The 10,825-nt window shown below is 45.0% G+C and overlaps 1 protein-coding gene across 1 annotated transcript in view; it reads left to right on the forward strand.

Annotated features, from left to right (window-relative positions):
• LOC143301350 (uncharacterized) overlaps positions 1 to 10,501 on the forward strand; it is a 30,614-nt gene extending 20,113 nt beyond the window's left edge. The window contains exons 10-12 of the mRNA XM_076615571.1: positions 1,226 to 1,413; positions 3,813 to 4,415; positions 9,791 to 10,501. Of these exons, the coding sequence (XP_076471686.1) occupies positions 1,226 to 1,413; positions 3,813 to 4,415; positions 9,791 to 10,022 (1,023 nt within the window). The 3' untranslated portion in view covers positions 10,023 to 10,501. The remainder of the gene's footprint in view (positions 1 to 1,225; positions 1,414 to 3,812; positions 4,416 to 9,790) is intronic.
• Positions 10,502 to 10,825: the final 324 nt, after the last annotated feature.

Here is a 10,825-nt window from a genome sequence, read left to right on the forward strand (position 1 = left end):
AGGTAAGATTGGACGTGCTGTGTGTGTGAATTATCAAATGATGATCATGGCAGTAAAGTCAGTGCCTTTTTCATCCCTGTAGGTAAGATTGGACGTGCTGTGTGTGTGAATTATCAAATGATGATCATGGCAGTAAAGTCAGTGCCTTTTTCATCCCTGTAGGTAAGATTGGACGTGCTGTGTGTGTGAATTATCAAATGATGATCATGGCAGTAAAGTCAGTGCCTTTTTCATCCCTGTAGGTAAGATTGGACGTGCTGTGTGTGTGAATTATCAAATGATGATCATGGCAGTAAAGTCAGTGCCTTTTTCATCCCTGTAGGTAAGATTGGACATGCTGTGTGTGTGAATTATCAAATGATGATCATGGCAGTAAAGTCAGTGCCTTCTTCATCCCTGTAGGTAAGATTGGACGTGCTGTGTGTGTGAATTATCAAATCATGATCATGGCAGTAAAGTCAGTGCCTTCTTCATCCCTGTAGGTAAGATTGGACTGTGCTGTGTGTGTGAATTATCAAATCATGATCATGGCAGTAAAGTGAGTGCCTTTTTCATCCCTGTAGGTAAGATTGGACGTGCTGTGTGTGTGAATTATCAAATGATGATCATGGCAGTAAAGTCAGTGCCTTCTTCATCCCTGTAGGTAAGATTGGATGTGCTGTGTGTGTGAATTATCAAATCATGATCATGGCAGTAAAGTGAGTGCTATATTTATGCTCCGAGTTGTGTCAGACTGCACTATTTTGGATGTAAATTTCAATTTTTTCCATGCCCCGGGCCTCACCTAGAATTTCAGTGATTTTTGGTTTTCCTCAGTGACAGCTCTGGTTTCCAGTTTTCAGCAGACTGTGTAAATGGATCAGTTCGCATACGTAATGGAAGATATGATATGACAAGAAACATGCTCAGAGTAAACATGAAGACTAAAGCAAATAAAGGGTGCAGTTATGAAACCAACTGTAGCTTGTAAACTTGCAAAAATTGTCACCGAAAATGTTCAAAATCCTTTCGTCAGAATAGCAGTTTCCATGATGAAATTTTAGCCTTTCAGTGACGTGGTAAAAGATAATGGAGACGTGCATGTGGTTCTGGCTAAAAGTGGCCAGGGAAGCTGAGGGAAAATGGGATGAAAATGGGCCTGCACACCCTTCCCATTTGGTCCAGCATGCTGTGTGGAGGGTGGAATGTTGACTTGATGTTGTTTCTGATGTGTGTGTGTTCACAGACATCCACTGCAGCTGCCTCGGCATCCCGGCCCCCTGGGCACCCCACAGGAAGCAGAGGAGGTAGGGGGGAGGAGGAAGGAAGGAAGGAGGAGGAAGGAAGGAAGGAGGATGAAGAGAGATCCAGTGAAGATCAGGACCTGCATCTGTTGATGGAAGAGCTCCAGTCATGGAAAATGGAACATGAAAAGTGTGTGTGTGTGGTTTTGAGGGGAGGGCTGAGTGTGTGTGTGTATGTGTGTGTGTGTGTGTGTGGTTTTGAGGGGAGGGCTGTGTGTGTGTGTGTGTGTGTGGTTTTGAGGGGAGGGCTGTGTGTGTGTGTGTGTGTGTGTGTGTGTGTGTGTGTGTGGTTTTGAGGGGAGGGCTGTGTGTGTGTATGTGTGTGTGTGTGTGGTTTTGAGGGAAGGGCTGTGTGTGTGTGTGTGTGTGTGTGTGTGTGTGGTTTTGAGGGGAGGGCTCTGTGTGTGTGTGTGTGTGTGTGTGTGGTTTTGAGGGGAGGGCTGTGTGTGTGTGTGTGTGTGTGTGTGTGTGTGTGTGTGTGTGGTTTTGAGGGGAGGGCTGTGTGTGTGTGTGTGTGTGTGTGTGGTTTTGAGGGGAGGGCTGTGTGTGTGTGTGTGTGTGTGGTTTTGAGGGGAGGGCTGTGTGTGTGTGTGTGTGTGTGTGTGGTTTTGAGGGGAGGGCTGTGTGTCTGTGTGTGTGTGTGGTTTTGAGGGGAGGGCTGTGTGTGTGTGTGTGTGTGGTTTTGAGGGGAGGGCTGTGTGTGTGTGTGTGTGTGTGTGTGTGGTTTTGAGGGGAGGGCTGTGTATGTGTGTGTGTGTGTGTGTGTGTGGTTTTGACGGGAGGGCTGTGTGTGTGTGTGTGTGTGTGTGTGTGTGGTTTTGAGGGGAGGGCTGTGTGTGTGTGTGTGTGTGTGTGTGTGTGGTTTTGAGGGGAGGGCTGTGTGTGTGTGTGTGTGTGTGGTTTTGAGGGGAGGGCTGTGTGTGTGTGTGTGTGTGTGTGGTTTTGAGGGGAGGGCTGTGTGTGTGTGTGTGTGTGTGGTTTTGAGGGGAGGGCTGTGTGTGTGTGTGTGTGTGTGTGTGTGTGTGTGGTTTTGAGGGGAGGGCTGTGTGTGTGTGTGTGTGTGTGTGTGTGTGTGTGTGTGGTTTTGAGGGGAGGGCTGTGTGTGTGTGTGTGGTTCTGAGTGAGGGGCAGGATATGTGTGTGATTGTGGGCAGGAAGGGAGTGGGGGTGGGGGGGAGTTGTGTCAGTGAGTGTGTGTGGCTTTCAGTTTGTTTGTGCTTGACTCTATGTGTGTGGCTTTCAGTTTGTGCTTGTCTCTGTGTGTGTGGCTTTCAGTTTGTGCTTGTCTCTGTGTGTGTGGCTTTCAGTTTGTTTGTGCTTGACTCTATGTGTGTGGCTTTCAGTTTGTGCTTGTCTCTGTGTGTGTGGCTTTCAGTTTGTGCTTGTCTCTGTGTGTGTGGCTTTCAGTTTGTGCTTGTCTCTATGTGTGTGGCTTTCAGTTTGTGCTTGTCTCTGTGTGTGTGGCTTTCAGTTTGTGCTTGTCTCTATGTGTGTGGCTTTCAGTTTGTGCTTGTCTCTATGTGTGTGGCTTTCAGTTTGTGCTTGTCTCTGTGTGTGTGTGGCTTTCAGTTTGTGCTTGTCTCTATGTGTGTGGCTTTCAGTTTGTGCTTGTCTCTATGTGTGTGGCTTTCAGTTTGTGCTTGTCTCTATGTGTGTGGCTTTCAGTTTGTTTGTGCTTGTCTCTGTGTGTGTGGCTTTCAGTTTGTGCTTGTCTCTATGTGTGTGGCTTTCAGTTTGTGCTTGTCTCTCTGTGTGTGGCTTTCAGTTTGTGCTTGTCTCTCTGTGTGTGTGGCTTTCAGTTTGTGCTTGTCTCTATGTGTGTGGCTTTCAGTTTGTGCTTGTCTCTATGTGTGTGGCTTTCAGATTGTGCTTGTCTCTATGTGTGTGGCTTTCAGTTTGTGCTTGTCTCTATGTGTGTGGCTTTCTGTTTGTGCTTGTCTCTGTGTGTGTGGCTTTCAGTTTGTGCTTGTCTCTGTGTGTGTGGGGTGAGGTGGTGGGATCTGTGTAGGTGTGTGTGGGTGGGCGTCTGTGTTGTGTGGGTATGTGTGTGTGTCTGTGTGTTTGCAGACACTTGTGTATGTCCATTTGGTTGTCTGTATGATAATACATGTGCTTGTCAGCATGTTTTTTGATTATTTATTTATTTATTTATTCATTATTGTTATGCTGTTTTTAATGTGCCAAATGCTTTGGTTCTGCTTTATGTCTATTCCAAAACTCCTTTTTTTTCTTGTTATCTCATTCTTAGAATCAAACAAAACAAAGTAAAGTTTTACAGTGAGATGATATCATGAACAGTGTGGACAAGACATATTTCTTTTTTTGTAGCGGTTTCCAGGGGTTACTGCATACTTTCAGGAACAACAGTATAATGAATACCTGATAACCTACACAAAACCAAATTAAAACCTCACCATATTGCTTAACAATGGACAGCCCCCACCATTCCTCATCTCAGGCACTTGGAGCCCATCTGTGGGGAGTTTGCACCATATAAGTACAATATCTTATTATTATTATTTATTTCAGACGGCTGGAGAAGATCCGAGAGTCCAAAGCGCCACAGGTCTTCACCATCCAGCACAACAACACCAACGACAACAACGACCTCTCCGACGAGCACTCCGACCTCTCAGACACGGAAGAAGACCTTGACCTTCGACCTGACTCAGCCATGGACCAGTACCGCCACCAGCAGGTGGAGATGTCGCAGCGACCTGTTGCCATGGGCAACGTGCCGGGGGGTAGCAGTGCTGGTGATGTGGAGAGCAGGGGTGGGGGGAGGAGAGAGGCGGTGGCACGGCGGGTGGATGAGGAGAAGAAGCTGAAGGACTACGAGCGTTCCCTGGGTGAGGACCAGCACCTGCTGAAGGAGTACCAGCGGCTCCAGACCCTGCGGAGGGACACACCTCCACCCCCGTCATCACCAGGGGGACCGGGGTCACGGGAACTGCGGGAACTGCGTGTGCCCAGCGCCGGGGCGGTGCGACCTCACAGCCCTCGGCGGGGGGTCAGCCCCAAACCAGCCCCTCCCTTCCCTGTGGGCGGGGGCATGGGGACCGACTCATCCTTGCTGGGTTCTGGCCGAGACAGTCCCTTCAGAGCGTCTGATCAGCGGCCCAGGAAGTTGAAGTGAGTGGGGGGGAACGGGGGGAGAAATGGGGGGGACAGGTGAGGTGCTGTTCACTGGTTTGTTGTTTGCTGTGTGTGGTTAGTGTTAGTGCTGCTTTAGAAGTCAGTCAGTATGTGTGGTTAGTGTTAGTGCTGCTTTAGAAGTCAGTATGTGTGGTTAGTGTTAGTGCTGCTTTAGAAGTCAGTCACTATGTGTGGTTAGTGTTAGTGCTGCTTTAGAAGTCAGTATGTGTGGTTAGTGTTAGTGCTGCTTTAGAAGTCAGTATGTGTGGTTAGTGTTAGTGCTGCTTTAGAAGTCAGTATGTGTGGTTAGTGTTAGTGCTGCTTTAGAAGTCAGTATGTGTGGTTAGTGTTAGTGCTGCTTTAGAAGTCAGTATGTGTGGTTAGTGTTAGTGCTGCTTTAGAAGTCAGTATGTGTGGTTAGTGTTAGTGCTGCTTTAGAAGTCAGTATGTGTGGTTAGTGTTAGTGCTGCTTTAGAAGTCAGTCAGTATGTGTGGTTAGTGTTAGTGCTGCTTTAGAAGTCAGTCAGTATGTGTGGTTAGTGTTAGTGCTGCTTTAGAAGTCAGTATGTGTGGTTAGTGTTAGTGCTGCTTTAGAAGTCAGTATGTGTGGTTAGTGTTAGTGCTGCTTTAGAAGTCAGTCACTATGTGTGGTTAGTGTTAGTGCTGCTTTAGAAGTCAGTCACTATGTGTGGTTAGTGTTAGTGCTGCTTTAGAAGTCAGTATGTGTGGTTAGTGTTAGTGCTGCTTTAGAAGTCAGTATGTGTGGTTAGTGTTAGTGCTGCTTTAGAAGTCAGTATGTGTGGTTAGTGTTAGTGCTGCTTTAGAAGTCAGTATGTGTGGTTAGTGTTAGTGCTGCTTTAGAAGTCAGTATGTGTGGTTAGTGTTAGTGCTGCTTTAGAAGTCAGTATGTGTGGTTAGTGTTAGTGCTGCTTTAGAAGTCAGTCAGTATGTGTGGTTAGTGTTAGTGCTGCTTTAGAAGTCAGTCAGTATGTGTGGTTAGTGTTAGTGCTGCTTTAGAAGTCAGTCACTATGTGTGGTTAGTGTTAGTGCTGCTTTAGAAGTCAGTATGTGTGGTTAGTGTTAGTGCTGCTTTAGAAGTCCGTATGTGTGGTTAGTGTTGGTGCTGCTTCAGAAAACAGTTTGTGGTATTGGTGACAGCATGGAATCCTATAAGGTTAATCCCTGTGTACTGTCAGTGTTGGTGCTGTGAGAAATGTCAGTGATGACAGACAGGTTGACTTCCATGGCATTGACAGCGCCGTGAAAACACTGCCCTCTGTGTCTGAGACTTTCTCTGCACCACCTGTTGCTCTGTTTGTCCTGATGATGCCATGTCCACCCTCCCCCCACCCCCCTTTGTTTTGTTGGATGTCTGTCTTAATCTTGGCAGCTATTTCTTTCTTCCTTTCTTCTTTGGTTTCAGTTTTATTTTCCTGTCTTCTGTATCGGTCTCTCCATCCCTTATTCCCACTCAGTCCTTTTTCCAGCTTTTTTTTCTTCTTCTTCTTCTTCCTTCACTGTCCTGTCTTTAGGTCAGCAGGGCTGTAAGGAAGATGACTGAACTGTTCCTTCACTGGCCTGTCTTTAGGTCAGCAGGGCTGTAAGGAAGATGACTGAACTGTTCCTTCACTGTCCTGTCTTTAGGTCAGCAGGGCTGTAAGGAAGATGACTGAACTGTTCCTTCACTGTCCTGTCTTTAGGTCAGCAGGGCTGTAAGGAAGATGACTGAACTGTTCCTTCACTGGCCTGTCTTTAGGTCAGCAGGGCTGTAAGGAAGATGACTGAACTGTTCCTTCACTGTCTTGCCTTTAGGTCAGCAGGGCTGTAAAGAAGATGACTGAACTGTTCTTTCACTGTTCTGCCTTTAGGTCAGCAGGGCTGTAAAGAAGATGACTGAACTGTTCCTTCACTGTCCTGTCTTTTAGTTTAGATCAGCAGGGCTGTAAGGAAGATGACGTGACTGAACTGGCCCAGTCACACTGACCTGATGTATGGTGGTACATGGTAACAGCGCTGGATTCACTCCAGAGTTTCCAGTTTGATTCATGTTGCTCCTGGTGGATTAAGTGTGGAGATTTTTCCAATATCCCAGATCAACATATTTTTCCAATATCCCAGATCAACATATTTGCAGACCTGCTAGTGCCAGAACTCCCTTTGTGTTAATATGCATGCAGAAGATCAGATACAGATGTTAAAGATCCTGTAATCCATATCAGCATTTAGGTGGGTTATGGAAACAAGATTATACCCAGCATGCACTCCCAGAAAATGGAGTATGTCTGCCTACATACTACGACTGTTGGCCACCGTTCTTTCTCTGTCTCTGGACCTTGTGATTGGAATGAACTTCCTCTTTCACTTCGTCAAGTCTCCACACTCAGCTCTTTCAAGTCTGGCCTTAAAACCCACCTCTTCCCAAAATAGCCTCCCTTGCCTGCCCTTCCTTGTCTTTAGTTTCTACAGTTTTAGAGTTATGCATGCGTGTGAATGACTGGTGCGAAAGCGCTTAGATTTGTCTCTGCTCAAGATTCAGCGCTATATAAATACCATTATTATTATTATTAGATTCTCATCAGAGTTTCCTGAGTTTGATCAGTCATGCAGGTAAAAAACAACATGTCTGTATGTGTGCATGACAGAAACCTGATGGAATGATACAGGAAACAAATGATAAGCACCCAGTGACAGCTGTCAGTCGGCTCTGCCCAAATTAACAGCCTGGTCTCTTGCCAAAGAAAGACACTGTATAAGTGATAATAATAATAATAATACATAGTTTTTTTCTATGGCGCGATATCCAGCACCAATGCTGCTCAAAGTGCCTTACATCATCCAGTAGGCTATAAACATGCCTTAAAAAACACATCAACCGCTATCTGACAATGGAAAACATCCAGTTTGTTCATATGAATGAAAAAGCACACTTAAGAGATGAATCAGATAATAAAAGCTATAAAGTAAATAACAACTCAATAAGACTTAGATTAAAACAAAATGCATTTCATAGAACACACACGCACGCACGCATGCGTAGATGTCCCTCCCTTACAGACACTCACACACAGACACACACACTCTGACATTAAATATCGCCTGCACTAAAAACAAAATTGCATAAGCATTAAGATATTTCTTATTTTCTAACATAGAATTCTGTTCGGACATACTAACATGCCTACACACTTTCACACGTGTACCAGAGCACTGTATCCTCACACACACACACACACACACACACACACACACACACACACACACACACACACACATGCATGTCCATTTAAAAATAACCAGATAAAAAAAATGCCATCACATCTAAGACCAAAACTACATAAAATACACAATGCATTAAAACAGGACTACAATACCAGTACAAAGATACTTGTTAACAGGCATACCTTGGTTTAACTGTTCCGCTCAGAACAAAACTGCTTTCAGAAAAGTAAGTTTTCAGATCTGACTTAAAGGAATGTAGATCAGAGGCATTCTTAAGAGATGAAGGTAGAGAGTTCCACACTTGGGGAACCTGAGCTCTGAAAGATCTATTTCCAGTGCATTTCAGATTAGTCCTTGGAACTTTAAGCAGCTTTTCAGTACTGGATCTTAATGTTCTGTGTGGTTCATATGTTTCCAATACAGAGGAGAGATACAATGGAAGAGACTTGTCAAAATGTTTGAAGGCGAGTGTTGCTAACTTATAGTGAATGCGGGACTCAACTGGAAGCCAGTGTAACCAATTTAGCAGAGGTGTAACATGATCAGTTTTCATTTTGGTGAGAACCAGTCGTGCAGCATTATTCTGAATTTTCTGTAATCTGTTGATGGATGAAGATGGTAAACCTGCAAGAGTGGAATTGCAGTAATCCAGTCTGGACAGGACAAAAGAGGAAACCCACTGAGCCATATTTTTCTCTGTTATGTAGGGTCTGACTGAGGCTAGCCTTCGGAGATGAAAATTACATGAGCGACACAAGAATGAAATTTGGTCGTTCATAGTCAAGGTTTGATCTATATATACACCCAGGTATTTGGCTGATGTTTGAAATGCTACTGAAGCAGGGCCAAGCGTTACTGGGTCCTTTCCTGCTGCCTTAAGACAAGTTAGGTCTCTAACGGCTAAGAGTTCAGTTTTGTCTTTATTGAGCTTTAGCTTGTTTTTGTCCATCCATGTTTTTACATCAGCTACACAAGTTTCCAATTCAGTAATGACTGTTTTAAAATCAGATGGTGGTGGCTTTTTGTAATTCTGTGTCATCTGCATATTTATGGTAACCAAATGAGTGCCTTTTGAAGATGTCAGACAAAAGCTGAGTGTACAAAGTGAACAAGATAGGCCCTAAGACTGATCCCTGAGGGACACCAAACACAAGAGGAATGACTTTAGAGGTGCTGTGTTTTACTTTAACCTTGAGTTGATGATTTGAAAGATATGAAGAAAACCGTTTTAAAGCAGTAGATTTAATGCCAAAGATAGCGCTAAGACGATTGATAAGAATTTGGTAGTCAATTGTATCAAATGCCGCTGACAGATCTAAAAATGCCACTACAGATGAAAGTCTTTTGTCTGTGTTTGAGAGGAGACTATAAGTGTCCATGTCATCATCACCATCATCATCATGAGTATCATTATCATCATCATTTAAAAAACAAAAACAAAAAAAACTTGTTATATATTGTTGTAACTGTAAATCAGAAAAATACCAACATAATATAGTTTTATACAGTTTCCGCAATTGTTTTATCTCTTTGTCCAGGAAATTGGGGAGAAGAATCCATAAGTAAATATGTTCAGAAAGTATACATGATTCTATAACAGCAATTCTAGCAAGGGGTGTTTTGAATGGCTTCTTAACTTGTATCAGTTTATCACTTGTGTTCACATCAGTTATTTTGGATAGATGCTCTATGAACCAAATGCCTTAAAGTTTATATTTCGGGGGGTTCCATTTCATTGTCTTTTCTAGCAGATATTGGTGATTTAATCTCTTCATTCTCCCTAACCAGACATTCAGTGTTTTAACATACTTAATTTTTAGCCCTGAAAATTCTTCAAATCCCTCCAGTGTTTTAAATAGCGTTTCATTCGATTCTTTATCTCCTTCTAATGTGAATGTTGTATCACCAGCAAACTGACTGATTTTCAGATAGTATCTTATGAATTAGTGCTTTAATTTCTTCAGTCATCATGATCATCATGATTATCATCATCATAATTATCCTCATCATGGTCACCCCCTGTGATGTGTGTGTGTGTGTGTGTGTGTGTGTGTGTGTGTGTGCAGCATCGGCCCCACAGGGCTGCCTGGGTCATCCCACAGCTGTCATCATCATCATCACTCCCTGTGATGTGTGTGTGTGTGTGTGTGCAGGATCGGCCCCACAGGGCTGCCTGGGTCATCCCACAGTCAGCAGCCTCAGATCCGTGACGTGCTGAGCCCTCAGGGCAAAGGGGGCCTGGGAGGACTGGGGGGGCTGGCTGCCTCCTCCTCCCTCCGCTCCCCCTCCTCCTCCTCCCCCTCCGCCCTCCAGCACAGGATCCGTAGCACACTGCCCGAGGTGCCCGCCCTCCCCTCCCGCCCCCCACCCGTCACCAAGTCATAGCCCCTGGGGCGGGGACTGTGGGGGTCTGGGGGTGTCAGCCTGTGTGGTGGACAGTGAGTGAGTGTGTACAGTGTAGAGAGAGAGTGGATAGAGTGGTGTGTGTGGTGGATAGTGTGTGTGTGTGGTGGACAGTGAGTGAGTGTGTACAGTGTAGAGAGAGAGTGGTGTAGAGTGGTGTGTGTGGTGGATAGTGTGTGTGTGTGGTGGACAGTGAGTGAGTGTGTACAGTGTAGAGAGAGAGTGGTGTAGAGTGGTGTGTGTGGTGGATAGTGTGTGTGTGTGGTGGACAGTGAGTGAGTGTGTACAGTGTAGAGAGAGAGTGGTGTAGAGTGGTGTGTGTATGGTGAGTGTGTGTGGTGGACAGTGAGTGTGGTTTTGAGTGGAGTGTGTATAGTGTGTGTGTGGTGTATAGTGTGTGTGTGGTATGTCTGTGTGGTGTATAGTGTGTGTGTGTGTGTGTGTGTGTTTGGTGTATAGTGTGTGTGTGTGTGTGTGTGTGTGTGTGTGTGTGTGTGTGTGTGTGCGTGTGTGTGTGTGTGTGTGGTGTATCATGAGTGTGTGCAGTATAAATGGATCAGTCCACATACATTGACACCTCCTTGAAACTGAAATTGAAACTCTGTGTGTGTGTGTGTGTGTGTGTGTGTGTGTGTGTGTGTGTGTGTGTGTGTGTGTGTGTGTGTAGTTTGTGTTATTGTGTGGGTGGATGGGTGTGGTTTGGTGGGTAGGTATGATGTTGTTTGTGGATTGTGTGTACAAGAAAGACAGCAGGGATGTGAAGGTGTCAATACTTTATGGTTCCA

This window comes from Babylonia areolata, chromosome 27 (genome assembly GCF_041734735.1).
Source record: "Babylonia areolata isolate BAREFJ2019XMU chromosome 27, ASM4173473v1, whole genome shotgun sequence".
Taxonomy (NCBI): Eukaryota; Metazoa; Mollusca; class Gastropoda; order Neogastropoda; family Buccinidae; genus Babylonia; species Babylonia areolata.